General features: G+C 42.4%; 1 protein-coding gene across 2 annotated transcripts in view; it reads left to right on the top strand.

Moving 5' to 3' along the window:
- The first annotated feature begins 283 nt into the window (after positions 1-283).
- LOC136838625 (uncharacterized) overlaps positions 284-25,577 on the top strand; it is a 35,430-nt gene continuing 10,136 nt past the window's right edge. The window contains exons 1-2 of one of the 2 annotated variants that reach the window (XM_067103904.1): positions 284-531; positions 12,758-12,920. In XM_067103904.1, coding sequence (XP_066960005.1) covers positions 12,759-12,920 — 162 coding nt within the window. In that variant the 5' untranslated portion in view covers positions 284-531; position 12,758. Of the gene's footprint in view, positions 551-12,757; positions 12,921-25,577 lie in introns of both variants that reach the window. The other variant, XM_067103903.1, reaches the window with a different exon arrangement.

Consider the following 25,577-nt stretch of genomic DNA (forward strand, 5'->3'; position numbering starts at 1 on the left):
ACCCCAAGATACAATCATAAACGGGAACTGTTTTTAGACATTATGTTCAAATATCTGTGTCAAGCGAAGCTCTTTTTCCGTTACTCGTACGCCAGTAGATGTAGGAACTGTTCAATATAAATAATTAAGTAAGAACACATTGAGGAATAGATTAAGAGTATTAAATAGTGATAATATTATAACTGTTGATACATATTTATACTTATTTAACATTAATGCATATTAAATTCTAATTTTAATGCAATATTTGTTAATCATTGTGAGGGGCACTCGCAACAAACACGGCATATGCATGAAGCGAGCGGACCTTCTGCTACACTTCACGAGTATTTGCCGGAACGCCGCGATTTGTTGTTGAAACTCGACAAACAGGATTAAACCAAAGAAACAGGAAGAATCTTTCCAGGATCTAGTGTTACGGACACTGCCTGTTTTTCAGGTCCTCCCCATACATTATTTAGATGACTGAGAAGTCAGGGAGGCCTTGGACATGTCAGCCGATGAGTAAAGTCCCTCAGCGGTCATCCTAAAGTAGGTTCCCTGGTCCAAGGTTCGTGTCTTAACCTGTTGAATTTGTCTCCTCTGAAATCGACTTCAACTTGTTAGCAAAGCAGATGATTATTTAGATTAAACTGGCCTTATGCCAGCCCGTAGGCTATAGTTTAGCTAGTGTTTTGGGGATCCCGTTTATAACTTATCCTAGACATCTGCTACCCTATTATAGGTTAGTAGAAAGCGGGTCATTTGAATGGGGTAAAGACCTGTCCCTACCCTAGTCTGTGATTAGCGTATTTCTTGGACCAACCAAACCCTGATGTAGCCTGCTACAGAACGAAAGCATGGACAGTGTCAGACTGCAGACGCTGGGATGGGGGAGAACAGGCAGTAGGCTAATTATTCTAGCCTATCACAGAAATGGATGGAAGTATTGAAAAGAGCATATTTTTATTCTGACCCTATAACCCTGTGGGGCTAATGTTCGTTTCCGGTCCAAACATCCCTACTCGGTTTTTTATTATATCTTTCAAATGTTCATTAAAAAATGAATAAAATATTCTATACGCAATTCTTGCAAACTAATATTTATCGCAATAAAAAATAAAATAATGTAAATAATTGAGCATTTTTTCTAAGTTTCTATGTAGCAAAATGCACTGCGGGACATTTGAAGGGACATTTAACCCCCCCTGGTTATGGTTTATAAGTGACCAATATATGATACTGCTATATAACCTACGCAGTAGTGTAGAGCTCTTCAAAACTAACATTTTGAACCCCAGTACCACAAGTCTCAAACCAAAATTTACTTGCATAGTGAATTTATTTAAAAAACCCAAATTTTCACTTCTAAAAATCTTAAATTTTTCTGAGTCTCAACTTCATCTCATCCCTGCCTGAAATCGCTCCTGTGCGTGCATTTGTGCGTGTTCGTTGCCAACAGTTTGGCTGAAGTTCCGCCCACGCATTCAAATTATCCAGTGAATGCGGTTGTTTCCCGCAGGCACCTTTACTGAATTCCCCAATGAATTTGAATGATTTCCTATGACTAGAGACTGTTGCCAATATATATCACATGACTTTCTTAGCTAATTATACAGTATTATCGAAAACACGTTATTAGGCCTGTTTCGTGCTTTCATTTGAATTTTTAGAACAACGTTAGTCTTAAGTATGGCTGTTGTAGTGGCAACTAGTAATGGTTTTCATTATGATCAATGGCTATTTATTTGAAATCTCCATTCAAAAAGTGAACATTTTATTGAGTATTTGCAGTCTCACAGAGTTTTGAAATTGCAGCCTACATTTTTTAAAAGAGCTGTTCATCAAATTACGACTTATAAGGTAAGGCAATACCAGCCCCCACCCTCCATAACTAATACGGCAAAATTGTAACCAGTAAACACCCCTATGTTGCATGGCATTATTTTATATCGGCAACATAAAATTTTACCCTTTTTTAAAAAGAGCTCTTCATCAAATTACAACTTACACAACTTATAAGGTAAGACATAACCCCCCCCCACCTCCATGGCTAATATGTCAAAATTGTAACCAGTAAACACCCCTATGTTACGTGGCTTTATTTTATATTGGCAACTTATAAAATTTTATCCATTTTTAAAGAGTCCTTTATCAAATTACGGCATATAAGTTAAGGCAATACCACCCCCCACCTCCATGGTTAATATGACAAGAGTTTTACACCCACACTGGATAATGGAGTAGTTTTTCTGGTGTACTTTCATGCAGTTTCAAAGATTTGATGGAGATTTTTTATCGGAAATCCAAATTTTTTGGAGTTGTGGTTCGAAACCCCCCAACTCCAAAACTATGGATTTCCGACGAACATCTCCATCAGATTCGTTGAAAACGCATGGAAATACACCAGAAAAACTATTCTGTTATCCAATGTGGGATATTGGCAACTTTTCAACATTTACCAATCCCCCAAGGGCTAGTACTAAACATGGTGAAATACATTTGACCCCCCAGGGGCTAGTACTAAACACGGCGAAACAGTGTAGATGAATTACTGTTTCACGTGTTTAGTACTAACCTTCATATGGAATTGGAGTTCGGACCGGAAACAAACTTTTACCCCCTGTGGGTTCCAGGGCTTGGCTTTATGCCTAAATCACATATTCCATATTCCATTCCCAAAACCACTCTGAGGAGCGGTCGCAGAGTAGGGAGATGGGTATGCATGAGAAATCCGACTGTGAAAACTGGCCAAACCTAACCTTACTAAGAATGCCATGTCTTGACCTAGCCAAAACTTACTTTCCTAACATGATTTGCGGCACTGTTCCATGAGCTGGCCAAGGGGTCTGGCTTTGCTCCCCTTGGGCCCCCTAAGTAACAATGAATATCGCAAATGGATTGATGGGACTAAATTTCCGTTCAGACAGGTGGTCTGGCACTGGCTACAACCTTAACTTACCCTATCCTAGAGTATCATGCTATTGCCTGACCAGAACTAATTTTCCTAACCTGACTTAGGATGCTGTGCCCTGACTGGGCTGGGGAGAGGGTGGGGCTTTTTGCCCCATTCCCCTTGACTCCACCCAAGTATTACTCAACATTGAGCACATGGACTGGCCTAGGCTACCCCTTTGTGGTAGTAATTTCAAGTAATTAAGTTTTGTCATACTATATAATTTATCTAAGAAAACAAATGAACTGCCTACCATATTCAAAACTTTTCAGGTGGTGTAGAGCACATAGAGTAGCTTATTCTCTGAAGTCTTTGCTAGGAGGAGAAATTACCAAAGCCTACCTACCCATCTCCCTACTCTGCATACTACCTCGAGCCTGCTCTTGTCATACTGAAAACTATCCCCACTCCCTTACGTGCCTTGTATAGGAACACTCCCATAGGAATGAATGTTAGAACATAAGAAATTTTATAACTTAACAGAAAATTTCCTATAAATTTTATTGGTTTTCATTTGTTCCTACACAAATACAAACCGTAGGTCTTTAGATATGGATATTACCTGCAGTCCGAGCTGGGAACAGCCATTTAACTTTCAAACAAGGTAGTTAACTACCGATGGAAGGGGTGGGATCTCCACCCACCCAGTTGGTGAGCTTTCACATGGCTTTTGGCCTCTCATCGGGTGTAGACGTCTCCTCTGCCTGACAGGACCTTTTGACTTTCTTTTGTTTTTGTTTGTGAAATACTTGTGTATTCTTGTGTTTATATGAGAGTAGTTGTATGTTGCTATTTTGATCATGCAAACCCATGACTTATCTTAGCCAAAGGAGAGGAAGCCGTGTGTCATGAGGCGTTGCCTGGGCACAGACAGAACCTGTAATCGCTTCCTGTCCTCAATGGAGATTGATCCGCATACTCTCTGCACATTGTGCAGGAAGCATGTAAGCAATCAGAATAGCTTGTGTTTTGAGTGTCATGTCTGGCCATCAGAACGATGGGTGCAGTTTGGCCGGAGAAGGAAGAGAGAGAGGAGAATTTCCCGGACGTCTTCAGAGAGCAACATGCCTCCGGTGATGCCCTGGGTTCTCTCTGATTCCTTCCTGCCCCTGGCCAAGCTGCCTCTCATCGTTGCCACTCCTAAGGGAGCAGTCTCCCCTTCACCATCTCTAATGCTTCTTTGGCAGAGAGTCAGTGTAGAGGGCCGACGACCCAGGATGACTCCTCGTTGGTGATCTCTGTTTGTTTTGGGTGGGGGGAGGAATCCCCATCGGAACGAAGGGAAAGCGCCCCCTCCAGCCCGACTTTGATTCCAGATGTGGTGGAGCCCGAGGGTCTTAGGGATTTATGGGCTTTCCCTAGGCCTCCTTGGGGAGCCTTCTGTGGAGGGTTTAATCTCACTTGAGGGCCTCTAATCGAGACCACCGAAAGAGAAAGCCTGTTCAGTGTGTAATGACGTAGACAAGAGTGGTCCCAGTAGCAAGCACTGACTGCACTGCCAGACAAAAGAAATGTAAACAAAAGTAACTAAAATAGAGAATTTGTTGTTTGCCAGTTACGGTAATACTGTAAGTTGATTTACTTATTTTATTCATCTACGCTGATACAGTTACAATACAGTTTATACTGAAGTACAAACAAGTTTGTTGTTGTATTATAAAAATATGTATACATAAAGTGTTAACGTCAGATTACAAGACAGCAATGCATTGGTTTACATACATCACAAAAAAGATGGTTTATTCTACTATATGTGAATGAAATAACCTAATTATTATCCTTTACATACAGCCATTATTTGGTAGTGAAAATTTCTACCTTTCTCATTTTAGTCAAGATTTTGTTGGCTACAATATAGTTATTTTCTTGGAAACAATAGTTATTTAATAAAACGTTAGTAGAGGCTTCATCATCAGTAAGAGCATTATTTATCACTGTCAATGCCAAATTTCTCTGGTTACTTGATGTTTTCAATTTAGGTGTTTATATTAATTTAGTAATGATATAACTATACATAACCATATTTGCTGTAATACCATGTGGGCATAATAATGAACCCCTACTGATACCAACAAGGTAACTATGGTTCTCTGATAAACTCTCCTCATTATCTGGACATGTTATCAAATCTTTACAAGCGATGCATTTTTCTTTTTTGAAAACTACGTAACAACAATAGCCTGTCAAATAAATTATTATAGGAAAAACCTCTTTGCAATTATCAACATCACTTCGCGTAACTTTCAGAGATATATTGTCATATATACAAAACTCCTCCTGTCTATAATTGGTACTCTCTCAGTCATTCCATGTCAAATCATCAGGACATCTTAGCCTTACAATTTTATTGTGGAAAGATAATTCTTGCTTGAAGACAGACACCATCCTGAGTTTCTTTTCACATTCAAACACCTGACGTACAGAAATACTGTACTGACCAACTGCAAGTTGACAATATTGACCAAACCTTGCCTCTAGATTATCTGTTTGAAATTTTCCTGTCAACACATAACTCATTTTCAATTCAGATATACAGTATTCCGTTATTTCTAATATGGCATAAGTTCTATGTTTCAGTGCTGTTAATGTTTTTGTGAGCGTTCCACCAAACTCTTTTACGCCATCCCACTTTTGTAGCCATTCATAAGCGTCTTTACTTATTGGAGTAGCATATTTATTATTTAAACCTTTGACCTTTATATGGGGATTTTACATTCATTATTGCCCACTAAAAGTAAAAAATTTTGACATTCTTCAACTTCTGAATAGAAAGGCACACGGTGATTTTTTCCAAGATTTAAAGCTTGAATGAGATCCTGTACTCATTGAATATTTGTAAAATTAAATGAACATTTTGTTTCTCAAAGGTGGAGGGAGATAACACTTTTAATGATGGTTTATATGAATGTTTCAAGAGAACCATCTTCAGTCTCATGAAGATTTTTCAAAGAGCTGAATGGTGCACAATGAATTTCATTTTCTAAAATATTTTGTAAAAATAAACTTACCAAGTAATTACATGATTGGAACAATGTAATTACTTGGTAAGTATAATATAAAACTTTATTTTATTATAAAAATGCCATTTTTATATAAGTAACTTACTAAGTAATTACATTGCTCAAATCATGTAATTGGTAGGTATATATAAAACCTTATTATAAAAATGCCATTTTCCATCAAAGGAGAACTGAGGGAATTTCAATGATTTATATACAGTATATCTTTCTGGCCAAGCCAGTTATTCCCGATACATTTCAACAAATGTACTGAATCATACACGAAAAAAAGGATCTGTCACTAAGTTAGGTATCGTGTTCGCATATCTTACCTGACGCAGGGCACTGGTCCTAATCATTGCCATAATGATCCTCTTTACCACATCTATAGCATGCTTTGCTAAAATTTCTTCTGGGGTTTCTCTGCACTTGCAGTAGGTTTACCCTTGTTAGGTTTACTTGTTTGATGTGTTTGCCATTTCTTTGCATGTTGGTAATTTTTTATATGCTACTTGACTTACCTGGCTACTGCTACCATTATTGGTCTTGCCTATTATGACATTTGACTGGTAATTTGCCATTTCCAAAGTTCTTGCTAAGTCCTGAACTGGGAGTTGTTTGACACGGGCTACACTGGGAGTTGTTTGACATAGGCTACACTGGGAGTTGTTTAACATAGGCCAGCCTAGATTAGATTTTGTTAAGTCTAGTTTATATGAATTCCTACTAAAATTCAATCTAGGCTAAACCAGTCTTTCTTTATATTGCATCTTACCTTGTTGTACACAGCTCCTACCTAAATCCCTTTTTAGGCTACAGTTTTCTTATACTATACCTGGGTGTTGGCTATACCTGCATAGGCCTAACTTATGTTACCTTATCGAACAATTATGTTTGTTTGTGCTCCCAACTTGGCATAGCACTATTTTCAATGTGATGATTGGAGACTTTATATTGTAGTTCAAAGTTATCCGAATGTCATCTAGAGACAAAAGTTAAATACCTGTTGCAGTGAATTTATTGTTGAGTTTATCTACTTACTATAGTAAGTTCGTCCAATAAAAGAGACAAGATGCATCCATGGCACACTACTTCATTGTGCCATATAAATTTTATGGTCCAGTTCAAAACTAAAACAATGGAACCACAAAAAAAAACTTTTGCGCGTGTGATGTACGGGAAGGAAGCGCGAGAAAGAGTCGCTGGCTTGGGACCACCAGGCTCTACATCATCACCTCATCACATCATATCTAACAGGCGTTGTTTTTCAATGGTCTTGCTCTAATGCCCATCCAGTGACTGCTGCATCCGTGTCCGTTACTATGGCAAGAGTTGCGATGTCAACCAGATGTAGGAGCACCACTATGTCAAGTGGTTCCTGCGTTCATGCATCCTGCTGCATGCCCTTCAGTGCTCCCTCCGACATCCTCCCCTTGGGAAGATGTCATCCTCCACACCTTGTTCAAGGAGACGTGATGTGACCCAAAGAAGAGGTCGAAGAAAGGAGTCATCGTGTGTCTTCGTCTTCGTCATGTGCTGACGCTTCCTCCCCTTCTTCTTTCAAAGCTTCTAAGTGGAGGAAGAAGAGAATCGCTTCTCCCAGCTGTAAGAAGGCCTGTAGGGCCTCTGACAGCCAGTTGCCTTCCACAGAAGAGGCTAAGGGATCTCTTATATGCTCTCTTGATCTGTCTATGGGCACGGGAACCATCACACGGGACTCTATGGACCCCCGTGTCATGGGAGCATCAGGTGCACGGGGTTCCACAGACCCCCATATTATTGGTACCGGTCCCAGGAAGTCACTTTTCCGGGCCAGTAAAGAACCTTCTACCGCTGCACAGGGTTCCACGGACCCTTGTGTCACCGGTACCGGTCCCAGGAAGTCGCTTCCCCATGGTAAAGGTTCTTTTACTGTTGCACTGGGTTCTACAGACCCCGTGACACTGTTAAGGGTTCCCAGTTTACAGACCTGGGCCCAGCCCAACAAGAGAGAGTGAGTGCTGAGTGTGCAGGCTCTGCCCCACCCCCAGCACATTCCTGCACAGGAACAGTGCCAGGAACCTGGAAAGGTGATGTCGACCCACCAGTGCACTCACCTGGGAAAGCAAAGAGGAGGTCCCCTATCCAGTCTTCTTCACCTGCAGAGGTCCCAGCCTCAAAGAAGACTGTAGCACATCTTCGGGACAGCCCCCATCCATGTTTGCATGAACGGGATCACTCTCTTCAACCCTTTTGGCCATTGTCACCATGGGTCGACGACTGCCCAAGGCCTTCCTCACCTGCCAGGGCTTCGGCCTCCGGCAGGTCTGTAAAGGGTGCTAGGCACCTCTCACCTGTCCCCTCCACCTCTTGGGGTATACTGGGAGCCAGAAGTTAGACAGGCCTAAGGTTTGGGACTGGGAACATTCGCCTTCCCATCCCAGCCTGCCCATGAAAGCTTACCCTCTGGGTATGCTCCTCAAACCAGACTGGTCGTATCCGTGAAAGGCGGAGAGGTTGACAGGGTTCTGACGAGAGTCTTTCCTCTGAAGAGAGAGAATACCCCAGGAAGACCATGACCTGGAAGAGCTCAAGGGTCCTTTTCCCCAGGGCGCTGACACCCTCGAGTTACAGAGGACCTATGTTGAGATCGTTCATCTGATTCGTTATACAGTAAACCCCCCGTATTCGCAGGGGATGCATACGACACACACACACACACACACACCCCGCGAATACTTAGAACCTTTTAAAAAACACTTAGAACTACCTATTTTGATAGTTCAAACACAATAAAAAAACTAAAAATGCTTATACAGGTATTATCCCACTCACGATGGGGTTAGGTTCCAAAAAACCCATCATTTGTTGGAAAAAACACATCTTGAATATAGCCTAGCCTACACTAGGGTATTCGGTACCATGTATACATATATGGTAGCCTAGCTTACACTATAAAGTATACTCTATACATACACGGTATAGTAATTATTAATACGTGTATCAGCTAATTCTGGAGGTTCATGCAGAATGACTTATAATAATTCAATATAAAGAGAAATTGAATAACAAACAAGAATTAGCTTAGCTTACACTATGGTATATCGTATACTGTACATATAAGGTAGCATAGCCTACATTATACTGTACTCTGTATTCACATATCGTATTATACAAACATCATAATGAATTTTAAAATGTTATGCCTTAAGTCACTGTATCCAATAATATTGTATATACAGTATTCTTATATTGCTTTTGTATTATAAATTGCAATCATAGCAATCAATGTTTTGGTTTGGAAATCGTTAACGTGGTGTTTATTTTGTCGTGTTTAACTCAGTTCAGAGCGCTCATCTTGCTTCTAGCTAGCGTAAATGAATCTCTAGATACTTTATTTATATGGGTCAAGGTTATTTTTCGTTATACTGTATGAAGTGTTTTTAAGTCGAAATATAACTTAGATACGTCCCGTTGTGAAATTAATTTAGCTGTTTTTTTTTTTTTTTGTTAATAGATAACGTTGGCCATTTGGGGCCGTTTGTTTTGTGTAAAAAAAATCAAGATTCCGTTTGCTATTTTCAATTGATTTCATCATCATACAAGCTTTTCGTATTTATCGTTTATCAGCGTAAAAATAGCAGTAATGTGTTCTTTCATGCCCAGTAGTTTAGATTAAAATACTTTGTGTCCAATTTTAATTACGGTCGAGTTTCATCCATGTTGCCGATGCACGATAATTTATAGTCATTAGCAGCTTGAACATTGTTTTCTCAGCTTCAGCTACAACTTGCAGCATAAATTTAGCAGTACATTTCCTTGCCGATCTTTTATCCATACCGAATAAGGGTATACAGTAATGTAAAAATATATCGGTCCTATTCTACTTGACATCATTTAACCTACGATAATTTGTATTACCGTGCGACCTACGATAAGTTGGTTGTGTATTACCTGACGGGGTTCCGTGCGATGGTTGATCGTCAAAAATCATACTTTTAATGCTCTGGGTGCATTGCGATAAACAAAACAACAGTTTCTCAGTTGGTTGTTTATGGCTGTGCAGAAATAATTTCTGATTTATGCAAGAGTATAACGTTAATAACAATACTGTTATCATCCTCTGTTACTTTTTTAACTAGGAGATGGGATAAAGAGTAGGAGGAAAAGAAGTTGGTCTATTGTAATTTGTTCTCTCTCGCTGCCTTATTTTATGCTGCTGCCTGTGCCCGCTAGAAATTTAAAAACATTTTATAAATATTGTCGTATTGGTATTAATTGCTTACCCCATTGCAAAATCGAATTATTGTAAGGTGAACTGTCGTAACTCGAGCACTAGCTGAGTATTTTAATAGTTTTATCACAAAAAGTGCATTTAGTCATGAAAATGAGATGAAAATACAGTAATTAGTGAATATTTCTCGGTGAAAAATAATGTGAATGGGTGGATTTTCAGTGAATATTGCGTATATATGTTCCATAGAGAAATCCGTGAATAGGTGAGACCGCGAATACGGGGGGTTTACTGTACAACAATCTAGAGGAAGAGACCTTGGCTACTCCCATGAATTGTCCTTCATCCCTCAAAGCCTTTTGTGGACCCCAGAAGGAGCCCAAAGCTTCGGTGGGCCTGCCTTGGCCTAATCTTGCTGAAGGGGTTTTGGACCAAGTGAAATCCCTTGTGTCTGGGCAGGAGAATTTGCTTCGGTCTAGCTGTAGGTTTGTATAATTAGGAAAATACAAATTACTTTTAAAATTTGTCATTTTTCATAACTGACAAACCTGCGGTCTTAACGTATATTGCCCACCTCAAGCCACCCCTCATTCAGTTACCTGGGCTGTAAGAAAACTGGTATGCCACTGCGTAGCTAGGGTGAAGCGGGTCAGGCTGTGCCTTCCTCCTAAACCCCTATTGGACTCCCGTTGCCACCAAAATCCTTGTACTTTTTAACTGGACTCCAGCAAGCACTAGAGAATTTTCCCATACATTAAGACTGCAGGTTTGTTAGTTATGAAAACTACAAATTGATTAACAATTTGTCATATAGCTGATAAGTACAGTAGTTTGTTAAGCTGAGGTTTGTTAAGTCGAAATGCTAGTTTTTATATACATAACTTACCAAATAAATTACATAGCTATTGTTTCTACTTTATGTGGCAGCTCTGAATTTAAAATTTGCAGCAGCGCTCGTTTGTTTAAGGTGTAGTTATACTGCCCAGCCCACTTCGACGAAGATACTGGTTGATGACTGAACTTGGTCATAAGCAGCTCTGAATTTGTTCTTTTTCACCGGATGGTTGCCGTTATCCTTCATTTGGTGAAGTACTTTGTACTTTTTGGTAGCGCAGTCCTGTTAATTAGCTTAATTAATTCAGACTTCTCTTGTGTGACTTCCATATTTTGGCTTATTAATCATGTCAGATTCTATCCTTTCTCGTATAAGGTATTATAGTAAGGGCTGTAAGAATAGGTTGACTTCAGCCAAATATGACAATCATGCTGTTTGTAGTTCGTGCAGGGAACAAGTTTGCTCTCCCGAACTTTGCTGTGACGAGTGTAGAGACTGGGATAAGGGGAAGTGGAAGACTCTTTATGCATACTTAGACAAATTACAGTGTGACAGAATTAGGAAAGCTACTGCTAGGGCTGAAGTGAAGGCTTCTGCTAATCAGGCTTTGTTTCCGGGGGTTGATGTCTCCTTTACCTATTACTGCAACATCTGGAACCACTTTTTCCCCTGTCTCAAGTCCTCCAACTTTCCCTGCAACTCCAATCCCTGGCTCTCATTCCTCTGATCCCAACGCCATTGCCAGCCTAGGCCCATGTGTGGATAAGAAATTTGATTTATTAGTGAACACCCTTTCCTAAATTGGGAATTTACTGTAGTGCATTTCCTCATGGACAAATTCAACAGTGTGAGTGCAGTGTCAGTAGAGGGGGCAGCTACTCGTCCAACCGATGCTCCTAGACCAAGGTCCCTGCTTTCCTCCCCTTGCTCACCTGGGAGGAAGCAAACTGGCAGGACAAGGGAGGTCGGTGGGGTTTGCCCACGAGTAGTCGTCGCCTCATCTGAGCCTGTTGTTTACCCGTTCCAGGTCTCGGAGGATTGCCGTTGGAAAGGCATCCAAATGGACACACATGCGTTCTCTTCTATTGACTCGGACTCTGGCTCACAAGCGCGGTCGGCGATTTGCCAGTGTTTCAAGACCATTGGAAAGTTCTGGCACTCCGATGGATGAGGATGTTCCCATGTCTCATAAGCGAGCATTGGATAGGGATCATAGTTATTTTTGTTTCTTTGTGTCTGTAATGCAGTAAAGCTCATATACTGTACAGTATAAATAGAAAAATATCTTGTATGTACCCTACATATCAATTGCCTCTTACAGTTTTTATTAAGATGTATGATATTTAAGATTATTTTGTATCCAATCAGAAATTTACTATACAGTAAATTTCCATGATTGTACTTTTTGAAAAATACCTGCTTTTTGAGGCCTTACTCCTATTTCTTGATATTACAAACAGTATCATAGTGACTGGACTATTGAGTGTGAATTTTCAAGTGACCTCTGACAAATTGCAATGGGACTTAATGAGTAATTAAGGGTAACTATATGTATTTTATTGAAGTTCGTGAGGTATAGTGAGCATTTTGAACATATCTCTAAAGGCTGCTGCCTTTGTGTGTGGTGAGGTCTCCCCTTTCATTTTACAAAACATTCTGTATCATGCTTAGTGTAGTGAAAGTGTAAGGGTGAATGTTTTTCATAAATATACTGTTACTGGAATTGCATTGTTGAGGCTTTCAGGTTTATGAAACTTCTTTTTGCTTAATTACAGGATGGCTGGGCTACTAACGGTTGTGGCGGAGGAGATGGGCCGAATTGCTAGCTTGGTGTGGAGTGGAGTAGGAGTGGCAGTTCGCCTCAACAACCAAGTTATGACAACCATTCTTAAAGCTTCTGCTCGTGTAGTGCAGTTACTTTTGCTTCTTACTCACAAGGTGAATTTTTCTTGTTTGTATTTGACTAAAGTAATATAAACTTTTTATTTCATTCAGTGGGCAATGTCTTATTTTACTGGAGCTGTTATCCTAGAGGAGGAGTCATTCTTGAAAGAAAAGTTATGTCTCCTCCCATGTGAGTTTCATGCTGTGAAGGGGAGCTCCTGTGTGCTGAGTCTTCAAGTGTTATTCCTAATCTTAGGATATTTTTCCTCATATTTATGATTATGCAGTTTCTTCAGTGACAGGGCAATGATTGTATGATGGATGTGTGCAGTGTTGTATTTTACCCTGTGTTGGTCTAAGGTAAGTTTGGATAGTTGTAAATTTAGGGACTAAAGGAACATGATGAGTAAGGGGCTAGGGAGAAGGAACTAAGTCAGTGGAACATTTAACTGTCTCGAGTGATCAAGTAACATATAATTGTGTCATCCTTCACTTTTCCTCATGGTAACAATGCTTGCCCTGCTCTTTATGTGTCTCAGGTGACCAAGGAACAAAATTAGCCAGTACTGTACTTTTATTAAACTGAAATCTTTCTTTGGCAAGATAAGGAAAAATGTTAGAAATGTAGGGTTTCAGGCACTAGCAAGAGTTTGTGGCCTTGAGAGGGTAAATGCTTCTTAGTTAAAGCACGTAACCAGTGACTGCAAATTTAATATTTTCTGGGACAATACTTTGCGAGATCTAACAAAGGTTGAAGGCAGCAGAGGTTTTCAGGGAGATGCAGTCGAGGATGATAATGAAAATACCTAAGATTCTTTGACAGACTGCACCAGAAAGCCAGGCACTGAAAGTACTGTGTGCAAGTGTTCTTCCACATTCATAGATATTATTTGTATCATGACATTGAAGCTAGCTCTGGGTTCTTTGGAGCAGAGGAGCTGCACATGCTCATGCAGGTAACATTAAATTTACAATTGACGATCTGTCAGTAAATTGTGGTGTTTGCAGTAACCATCAAGAAAGCCAGGTTTCTTTAGATAATCTTATGAATTCCCAGGGGATAACATCAGTCAGCATCTTCAGTATACAGTACAAGACACTAGTCAGTAATTTTTCAGTGATAAAAGTTAACTTGAAGGAGAGAATGACATCTTACCTCTTTGGAGTTAAATCCTCTGAGATACTATTAACATTCAGAGTGATTGGCCAAAGAGGTCCAGAATACTGGATATGTTATGATATGATCTTTTCAGAATCTATAAAGTGAATTAGGAGACAGCCACCTCAGTCTTGCATTACTCAATACAGTTTAAAAATACTCAACAGTGGTAGACAAGGCTGTGGCCAAGACAAAGACATATAGTACACAGTTTAATCATCTGTACCCCCAGACTCAGTTGAGGTTAGTAAGATGTTAACCTCAAAGGTTAGTGCTGATAACCTAAAGTAATGGACAAGCTCCTTAGAAAGAATCAAAGATTACTCCTACATGAATACAAATCCTCGTTCTTCACATGTGGGATTAACTTTCAGCGAGCTGGAAATCCGGCCGTTAAATTTTTTGCAAGGTGGTTATGGTAAAAGTTACCGAAGGTAGGGGCAGAAGGACTGCCCACCTAGTCGGAGAGCATTCAAATCTACATAGTTTACTTTTGGCCGCAGTCTCAGTGAGACGTGCGTTCTTTCTCTGTCCTGTCGTTCGGCTTTCTCTTCTGTTTGGATATTTTTTGTTTATACTTTGTGTATATTGATATATTGAAACATTTCATGTTCTATGTCTCTATAATGATATATTCTCTTATTCTTGCATAAGTTTGGAGCCTTTCTCCTAATATATATAATTTTAACTTGTTTTGTGTATTTGTTTTCTTGAACACTGTTTTTTATTTTAGACTATGCAATTTCTCTTAATGTTGTATCGTTTAAGTCTTTCAGATGTTGTGTAGATGGAGAAGATCTACACCAGACGGGTTTTTTCGTGTTTCCAGGTGAGGGTTTCATACGAACATACTTCTTGCTTTGAATCGCAAGTTTTCCCCTCTCCCTCAACATGGAAGTTCATATCACAAGACTTTTGACAGTGCATTGATCCCGACTTGCTCTCGAGGACCAGTGGGAGTTCCTGTCTACTTTCTTCCCCTGTCTCTCGGGTGGGGGTAAGTCGATGGCTCTCTCATCCCCTCTCTGATTGTCGTTCTTGGTTTCCTGAGCAGTGGAGACTTTTGCTAGGAGGAAATGTTAGAGGAGTGAGAAGGTGCCATCTTGGGAGGGGTTTTTCTCCTCCTTCAATGGCCATTCTCAGTCTCCTTCTGGTTCCTTCTGTTCTTTCTTCCTCCATTTGTTTCTTCATTTTGGAAGTTTTTACTCCTTCCCATTCTCCCATAGCTTCAACTTTGGAAGTCTTGGGAGAGGCATCAAGAGATGTTTTCTTTCAGGGTACCCCTGCTCTCAGTGTGGGAAGGTATCCTCCCCTCCCCCCCTGTCAAGGAAGAGGCATGTCACCTTGTTCTATTTCAGGTTTGAAGCCTCAGACGTTTACTGGCATCTGGACTTCTTAGGCCTTCCAGGAGTACCAACCTTCAGTGGCCTATTAGTTCATTTCCTCTCCTCTCACTTACCAGGTTGTCCACCTCGACAGTTGCCAGCCCTGCTGCTCTCCTATTGGCAGTTCCAGTGTTACCACTTCAGTTTTTGGTGTCCTTAACCAGCATGAGTCAACAGCTGCAATGTGTTCCTCACAGCTTATGAATCTCTTTGCTGGTCTTACTTCTACCAATACTCTGTCGGCAGTATATCTCTAGCAGGGGTTTGGAACCCCTTTCATGGTGGAGTCGACGGCTGCTGCGTGTACCTCTGACAGCTTTGGAACCTCTTCAGTGGTCTCGCTTCTTCCCTTGCTCCATCGGAAGCGTGTCCCTATCAGAATTTTAGTACCCCTTTCATGGTGGTGGCCAGTGATAGCAACAATTGGTTTTGACACCTCGATGTTTCAAAGAATTGTTCGATCTAGGAATACGTTCAATTACTCCTTTAGTCTTGACACTCAGAAGATGGCACTATTTGGCTTAGTCTCTACCAACCATGGCATAACATAGACCATCCACATTGAAAATATCGTTTCTCATCCGATCAGCGAAGTAAGCAGTGATGGGGTCAGGTCGATTCTTGGATAGTGACCCCCTGGAGCACAGGATTCTGTTGACGTCTAAGGAGACGCCTTTCGCATCCATGGTCATAAATGTTGGGACTAGTCAGTTCTTAGATAAGTGACCTACTAGAAACTTCAGATGCTGATGGCTCCTAGGAGACATATTTCGCATCCATGATCCAAGTCTTGGGCTCACAACTTCCCATAGTTTGCCTGATTCATCAGGAAATCAACTACACCTCCAAACTAAGTTCCAACAAGTTGTTCTCGGTCCTTACGCAGTAAAGAAGTGGTGTCTAGAAGCTCCATTTCTTTTGACCTAATGTAGTTACTCTCCTGTGTGGAGTGGGAAATGTAAGCAGTAGCTATTGCTTCTGCTGCTATTACCAGTTTATCCACAATCCGAGGAGAGAATATTGTGTGGCTCTTAAGACAGTTTCAGGAGCCTCAGTGTCAGAACAGGCACTTCTTTAATAGCAACAACATAAAGGTAGTGCCATGGTTACACTACCCTCCTCCAGAGATTTTCCTTGAGAATTTTGACCAGGGTGGAAAGCTCTTACACTTCCTTTCTTGGAACTTAGACTTAGTTCTTGTTAGTCTCTCAAGAGTCTCAAGATCCAAGATAGATAATCCTCGGTATGATAGCAACAACACTACGGTGGTGCCATGGTCACCAAAAAGGGCCTAGTGTCCTTTCTTCTACTCTGTTTTGATCTGCCTGCTCATTCTACATGTTTCGAAAATGATCAGTGAGATGGATCATTCTTCTTCTGTGGTCCTCTGGCACTAATGACAATGTGACATCTATGCTGCCTCCGTAAACTAGACTTTCAACCCAATGCCAACGATTTGTTCGTTTGCTCTGCGTTGCCCGAGAAATGGTATCCAAATTGTCATTTCTCAATGCCACTGCCAGCATAGAAGCGCGGTAGATAAAAAATTTAATTTATTTGTCAATACTGTGTCCCAGATTGGAAACTCTGTGAAGGTCGTAATGGACAAATTTAATAGTAGTGTCGAGTGAAGTGTCAGTAGAGGGGGTGGCTGTTCGTCCCACCGATGCTCCTAGACCAAGGTCCCTGCTAAACTCCCCTTGCCAACCCGGGAGGAAGCAAACTGGCAGTCCAAGGGAGGTCGGTGGGGTTTCCCAACGAGCAGTCATCGCCTCATCCAAGTATGTTGTCTGCCAATCCCAGGCTGCAGAAGAACGCCGTTGGAAAGGTGTTCGAATGGATGTGTATGCACTATCTTCAAGTGATTCAGATTCTCCCGCATCAAAGAAACGCAGTGACCGTTTTGCCAAAGTTTCTAGGCCATTGAAAAGGCTGGGCGCTTCCTTGGATTCAGATTTGCCCCAGTCTTGTAAGCAAGCTGTAGAGAGAGAACATATCCCTCTCCCTTCTTGTAGTTTTTGGGAGTCGCCAGCGAGAGATTCTCGCTCCCATTCAGGTGCGAAAGTGCATTCCAACCGCAAACAAGTGTGTGCCAGTCCAGCTTATCGGCACCAAGGGTATGAGCGCCCAGTGTACATTAGTGATGTGCGTAAGCGCCAACTCGAAGATTATTCAGTATCCGAGCTTTCATCTCTAGAGCGCCCAATGTCCAGGCGCACTTCGTCCGAGCACCCATCGCATGAGCGCACAGTTTCTGCCTTTTCTGTTCATGGGCGCCCAGATTCAGAGTTAGAAGAGCCCGTGTTTGACCACTCAGAGCGGGAACGTCAGATCGCCAAGTGCCCATCCTTGGGGCGCCAAGTGTCCGCAGAGAATGCAGCCTCTTCCAAGGAGTCAGTGTCTGCTTCAACAGTGAGTGGGTGCCCAGCGTCCGTGCATCCAGTTGCTGTGGGCGCCTCTGTCGAAGTCCACCCCACTTCTAATTTCCTCATGACCCCACAAGGAGAACTTCCAGTATTGGATGCCTCAAGAGAACTTCCATCTGTTGCTCAAGATCCTTCGTTGGCGCCACCTCAACTTTGGCTTGATAGTGTTGAGCCTTCTTCAAAAGCCAACTCTGGTAGTGCAAGACACCGTGGAACCCCCAGGATCACCTGCTTTGTCTGTCGAGGAACCTGCAGAAGAGGAGCAACCTGCCTGTCATTACTCAGCACTGCTCAGGTTTTTCCTGGTCTGTTACCCGTCGTTCTTCTCTCCAGTCGTCCCTTTGTCGCCGGGTTCGGCCTACTTGATGCGACAACCACCAGGTACCACCAGACTGCCACGTATGGTGTTGTCTTCGTTGTCAAAGGAAGCTTTCGGCCACATGGATGCCTGGCTAGCAGAGAAGAGGGAAGTCGGGAAGACGGTGTTCTGTTCGCCTCCCTCTCATTTGATAAGGCAGAAGTATCTGTCTTATGCAACGGAGAAGCTCCGTCCCTGGGAGTTTCTGTCTCCTCTCAAGGGGCCTTCTCCAGTATCATAGATGCTTCTCGTCGCTCTGCTTTCTTGTCAGCCAGAATTCTTTTCACAGCCTCGGAATTAGACCATCTGCATACAGATATCTTTAAAGTCTTCGAGATCTTTAGTTTTCTGGATTGGATGTTGGGGGCCCTAGCCAAGAAAATAGAAGACTGTACGTCCCTTCAAGAGAACTTTGCATTGGACTGGCTGGGTACTGGGGTGCACTGATAGAGCCGTAATATATGGAGCATAGAGCTAGCAACCATCTTCGCAACAGGAGTCCTCGAGAAATGAGATTTGTGGTGCTCGTTCACGCCAAAGGGAGTCACCCCATCGCAACAGTCTGTGCTTCTTTTTGCCCCCCCTGGACAAGAATAGTCTATTCCCACAGGACACCCTGGAACAGGATTCATTGGAGCTGCAGAAGTCGACTCAGGACCTCCTCACTCAATCCACCAAAAGGACTAAGTTCTCCACACGAGCCACTGCAAGCACAGCTACTACAACATCGCCACCCTTGCAGCAACAACCCTTTCGAGGCTCTAGGTTTCCAGTACCAACCTAGAGCCAACCTCCGAACTTCCAGACCAACTAGAAAACCCATTAACAAAACAACACCTTGAAAATGAGACGTACATCCTCCGTGTTCCAGTGTGAGCAAGACTTTCCCATTTCTGGACAGAATGGAAAAAGAATTTGGAGCCATGGGTGCTGAAGGTATTGAAAGAAGGCTATGCAATCTCTTTCAGGGAGAAACCTCCGTTAGTAACCTCTCCCATCAGCTTAACAGCCTACTTGGTAGACTCAGAGAGGTTTTTGGCCCTACCTTGGGAAGTGTCAGCCCTACTAGAAAAGAGAGCCATGGAAGTAGTCAAGGATATAAACACGGAGGTGTTTTACAACTGCCTCTTTGTGGTTCCCAAGTCATCGGGAGGATGGAGACCTGTCCCGGACGTCAGTGCTCTGAACCTCTTTGTTCGAACAGCGAAGTTGAAAATGGAGACGAGTCAGTCGGTTTTGTTGGCCATCCATCAGGGAGACTAGATGATTACGATCGACATGCAAGATGCTTACTTCCACTTTCCAGTTCACCCGGACTCCAGGATGTATCTGAGATTCGTGTTCCAGCACAGTCTTCCAGTTTCGAGCACTCTGCTTTGGACTCTCCACGCCCGCTCAAGATTTGACCCGGGTACTAGCTTCCCTAGCAAAATGGCTACATATTATGGGGATAAACATCTCTCTGTACCTGGACGATTGGCTCCTACGCTCCCCCTCGAGATCTCAGTGCACGGAGGACCTGCAGAAAACTCTTCGTCTCACTCAAGATTTAGGCCTTTTAATAAACTTCAAGAAGTCACAGCTAGTCCCAACTCAGTCTGTTCTATATTTGGGGGTAGTGGTAGACTTCTGAGTTTTCAGGCGTTTCCTTCCCAACAGAGGATACTAAATTGCCACAGGAAAGTCCAGGACTTCGTAACTCACCACTCCTGCTCAGCCAACGAAATTCGTTCCATTAGGCAGGCTACAAACAAGAGTACTGCAATTTTACCTCATGGCCAATTGGAAAAGGAAGTCATTCCCGGATTCGTTCGTTTTCAACATCACTCCCCAAACAAAAGAGGAACTCCAGTGGTGGCTAGCAGAAGACAGATTTAAAACAGGAAGGTCTCTGGCTCCAACAAACCCCGACCTAACATTATTCTCAGACGCTTTGGATCTGGGTTCAGGAGCCCTTCTCAGCGATATGGAGGTGTCAGGAACATTGTCAAAAGAAACCTCCACATCAATGTAAAGGAATTAAAAGCGATTCATCTGGCACTTCAACACTTTGCAATGCTAACCTTCCACAAGACAATAGCAGTTCATTTGGACAGCATGACTGCCCTGGCTTATATCAAGAATCAACGATGGATCCATTCTTTTATGCTCTACAAAGCGACAAAGGATTTTCTTCTATGGGCAAGGAGCAACAAGACCCAATTGGTGACCCACTTTATTCAGTGCAGGATGAACGTCCTTGCGGACGAATTGAGTCGTAGCAAACAGGTTCTACCAACGGAATGGACACTCAATCCATAGGTGTGCAACGACCTGTGGAAACTGTGGGGAAAGCCATCGATAGACCTGTTTGCAGCGTCAAGGAACCATCATCTTCCATTGTATTGTTCCCCAGCTCTGGACCTGCAAGTATGGCCAACGGATGCCATGCCGCATGACTGGTCGAAGTTCGACCTTTATGCCTTCCCTCCCTTCAGCATGGTGAGGGTAGTGTTAAAAAAGTTCAATGCACACAGCGTGTCAATGACCTTAGTCGCTCCCTTTTGGCCACACAAGGAGTGGTTCCCGATCTGATGAGCCTTTTGATGGATTTCCCAAACCTACTTCCTCAAAAGAGAAGTCTTCTCAAACAGCCACACTTCCTCTGATTCCATGAAGGGTTATCCACTCTCGCACTGACAGGCTTCAGACCGTCAGGGAGCTTGTCAGAGCGAAAGGATTTTCAAGGAAGGCTGCTGAGGCTATTGCTAGGTGCAGGTGGCAACCTTCCTTGGCAGTCTACCAATCCAAGTGGGCAGTTTTCCGGAAGTGGTGCCGGGAGTGAAATATCTCCTCTTCTCAAACTTCTGTAGCCCAAATCGCAGATTTTCTATTATAACTTAGAACATCGAAAGGACTCACAACTTCTACCATCAAGGGTTACAGAGCGATGTTGAGTTCAGTATTCAAACATAGAGGAGTAGACCTGCTTTCAAACCAAAACTAGCAATTTAATCAAACATTTGAATACTAGTAAGGAAGCAAAACCCTTGGGAGTCGCATGGAACTTGGATGTGGTCTTCAATTGGCTGTCAGGGTCGCCGTTTGAACCTTTGGTTTCATCGTCACTTCGGAATCTGACGAAGAAGACATTACAGTATTCTTGATGGCACTGGCTACAGCCAAGAGAGCCAGTGAGCTTCATGCCATCAACAAAAGGATAGGTTTCTCACAAGGCAATGCTGTATACTCGCTAATTTTGGATTTTTTGGCCAAGAATGAGGACCCAGCTAACCTTTGTCCTTGCTCCTTTCAATCAAGAGCCTGTCAGAAGTACTAGGTCTATCCAATCAAGAGGAAGTTGTCTGTCTTGTAAGAGCTTTGAGAGTATACCTTGAAAAAACCAAAAACCTTAGAGGATCAGCCCTTAATCTTTGGTGTCCTGTGAAAAACCCCAGCCGTCTTTTGTCCAAGAATGCATTATCATTCTTTTTAAGATCTGTGATTTCGGAAGCATATTCAGGAGTTCAAGGTGATTTACTACCCTTGTGTAAAGTAAAGGCTTATGAAATAAGAGCCGTGGCGACGTCTTTGGCTTTCAGATGTAACTTGTCTCTCTTCAATTTTGCAAACATTTTGGAGGTGCAGGTCAGTGTTTGCCATGTTTTACTTATGGCAGGCAGTCCTCGGTTTACGACGGGTCTGGCTTACGACGTTCCAAGGTTACGACGCTTTTCAAATATATTCATGAGAAATTATTTCCTGGTTTACGACGCATGTTCCGGGGTTATGACGCATCGTACGCCAATCCGACGGAAGAAATATGGCTCCAAAAAGGCAGAATAATAAAAATTTGGAGGCCTTTTTCATGAAAAACTCAGTAAAAATGCCGTTTACATCGTTTTCAATACACCCAAAGCATGAAAAGTAAGGTTTTCTTAGGATTTTAGATGATTTTCGACGATTTTTCGGTTTACGATGCGCGTAAAAACGGAACCCCCGTCGTAAACCGGGGACTGCTTGTACTTTAGGTCCATTATTCTCAGCTTGCATGGTATTGGGGAATAAAGGATAGGAGGAATGCCTTCCTTTTCCTGTATCCACTCTCCTTGAATAAGGATAGTTATACTTCTTGGGAAGCCTGGTGAACACTGAGTCGTGAGTGTCACCAATCTGTATTTTATGGTTTTGGCTAAAATTTCGTGTGGTGTAGGTTGATTTTATCTGCTCTTTATTGTTCTATTGCACTGCGCTCAGGGCAAGGTCATATCCACATATTATTTATGTGACCCTTTGGGATTGTTAGCTTTGGCAACCTGTGATTAACCTCCTACGTTGCAAAGCACCCACTCAAGTAGAGGCGACTCTTGGCTCTACCGCCACGTCGCTACATGTCGAGAGGAGCTACGACCAGACGCAGTACCCATCTGTCGTTGCTCCCTCACCAGGTTACAACAAGCATTTCAAGATGCTAGCTAATATTCTATTCCAAATTCTTTTCCATATCAGAGTTTTTTTGGGGTAATATATGTCCATTCACCCCACCTCCAATCAGTGTGAGATTCAGCTATGTAATTATTTGGTAGTTACTTTTATAAAAATTACATTTTTATAATAAAATAAGGTTTTATATACTTACCAAATAATTACATGATCGGAGCCCTCCCTCCTCCCCTCTCGTGGACATAGAGCATAAACAAATTGAGCTCTTAGCTACATTTTACCTATTCTTCCCTGATAGTGGGTGGCCCAGTGTACCTACACCCAAAACAAAAGAGCGCTACCGCGAATTTCGAATTTTGAGCTGCCGCCTAAAGTAGAAACTATAGCTATATAATTATTTGGTAAATGTATATAAAAGTTTTTATTATAAAAATGTCATTTTTTGTCTGATGAATGACGTTCCTTTGAAAAGGCTGTGTTTGGAGGGACTTTTATTCTCAGCTCAGGAGTTGGATTGCCTTGGAGTCTGTTGCCATGGCTTCTCTTCGAACAGTCTCATGGCTCAACCTATGGTTGAACACACAATAAGTATTTCATCTTACAATAAGAAGACATTCAGGAGGCTGTTGCTCTCTGGAGGTAAGCCCTTACTTTTTTAAGCACAAAAGTGCACCTACAAGTGGGCTAACTTTGTTTTTTTAAAGGAGTTATAAGGATTTCTCCCCCTTTTTGAGGCAAGTTTTGTATGCCAGTAGCTTCTCTTTTCAGAACAGTTTGGGGTTGGGCCCATCACTTTTCTTTCCTAAGAGCAAAGTTGCTGCAGCAGTCAAGCTTAGGAATACATATTCTTGGGACTCTTATCTTCAGCCGCACAGTAGCTTTCAAATCCATCTCAGAGACTAAGGTGATTGAACCTAAGACGGTAGGTCCAGTGAAGACTGTGGTGTCTGGGATGGAGAAGAATCTTGTATTTCAGAGACCCAGACAGCCTACTCCCATTAGAAAAGCTGGAGAGCTGTCCCAACCCTTTTGTCTTCCCTTCCTAACCTTAGCCAGAAAGAGGAAAAGGAAAAGGAAGTGAGGGGCCATTGAGGTTGGCTGTCTCCTTCCTCTTCAGCCTCAAGTAGGAGGTTGCCTGTCTAGCTATTGGACCAAGTGGCAAGAAAAGGGCATGGAGCCTTGGGTGGTATCTGTCCTGGGACTGGTGCAGGTTTCCATTCAAAGACATTTCCTCCCCTCTGTAATAGACTGTTCTGTTTCCATCTTATCCTTTGAATTTAAGGAAATTTCAGAACTTGCTGATAAAGGTGGAAGCAATGAAGGAGAAAGGTGCCATAGAAGTAGTAGGTCATTGGTTTCTGGGTCGGACCTTGACTGAGTTAGTCAGACTTGATTCAAGGTAAAAACTCTACTTCCAGTGTTAGATTCTATCAGAGAGGGTGACTTCATGCTTGTGATAGATTTGCAAGATACATGCTTTCAAGTGCCAGTTCTTGGAAGTATCTCCACTTTGTTTGCTCTGGTAGTGTCCTTCAGTTCAAGGCATTATGCTTCAGAATGGTCACAGCACCCCAGCATATTTGCTTTGGGTTCAGCTTGGGCTCATTCGATGAGTGTTCATTTACAGCTATACCTGGATGATAAGTTGGTCCTTATGTCTTCCACGGAATGACTGTTACAGGGTGTAGACAGACTTCTCTCCTTTTGTCACGGGTTGGGTATCATGGTCAACAGCAAGAAGTTCAATCTCATTCCCAAGCAATAAAGTACCTGCATGTGCTTTTAGATTCACTGAAGCATGTTCAAGAAGGTACTGGAGCAGTTCCTGTCATAGCAGGAACAACTGGTTCAGCTTTGGCAGTTGGTCCCAGAGTATCTTTTCCTTAGAGAAGCTAGTGCTTCATGGGTGGAGTCCCCTTCACTCGCTTCAGTGGCAACTGAAGCAGCACTGGTCTGTATATCAGGACCTTCCTTCTAAGCTTGTTCCATTGAGTCAGGAAGTTAGGGAGGATCTAGCATTAAGCTTCCCTCCCCCCCTACTTCTGGTATGCCTTATCTGCATATCAGTGTTCTGGAGATGTTAGCACTATGGTTGATGCTGCAGTTGCTCCAAGAGCAGTTGAAAAGACACATGGTGTTGATGGATGAGTGGCATTGCTGTTGTGGCCTGTCAACAATTGGGGGCCAGTGTCTTGGGGTTGTGTGTCTTTTGACTTTGCAGGTGAGCAAGTGGGCAGATCTCCCAGCCATTGAGTTGTCAGCCAGATACATTCTGACAGGAGGAATGTACTGTTTCCTTTGAGAAAGAGGCTTTTGTTCCGACAGGAATACAAACCTACACTTCCATAAATGGAGTTTATCACACAAGGTGTGCTTCTGTTGTCATTGGCTCAAACACAAAATCCTATCACGTAGGCCTTGGCCTCACAACCTCAGGCAACCTAGCTTGTCCACTGTGTTCTAAGCTGTCGATGCATCCGTTTATCTTTGTCTCCCATTTCCGTTGCTGAAGTTTCCTTTGTGTGTGCTACGTATGTGAAATTTTCATAGTGTGCCGTATTTTCCCTGCTTTCTATGCATGCAGGTTCCTCACAGTAGTCAGATATCATGCTTGCTGTGCAGTTTAGTGCATTCTGCAGGGGCAAGAGGTCATTTTAGTGCTTTCCCTTTGTTTGTTGCATGCAAGCCACATAGTTGACCTTTCTTTGGTATTGTTTTGCCATCCTGTGCAAGCCCCTTGAGTGTGAGATGGCACTACCATGGAGGATAGTAAGCCTGAATTTACTTCTCCTGTCATTCAGCCTTGTCACTGGTCTTCAGATTAAAGGAGCTGGATCTTTATGCTTTGGGAGAGATATCTAAACCACTGAGAGGTTTTGAACAGTCTTGCCTTCCTCAAGAACTTTGGCCTCCAGAGTGGGACATTATCTTAGTGCTGTGGAGCCTTGCAAGACCACTCTT

Source organism: Macrobrachium rosenbergii, chromosome 5 (assembly GCF_040412425.1).
Source record: "Macrobrachium rosenbergii isolate ZJJX-2024 chromosome 5, ASM4041242v1, whole genome shotgun sequence".
Classification (NCBI taxonomy): domain Eukaryota; kingdom Metazoa; phylum Arthropoda; class Malacostraca; order Decapoda; family Palaemonidae; genus Macrobrachium; species Macrobrachium rosenbergii.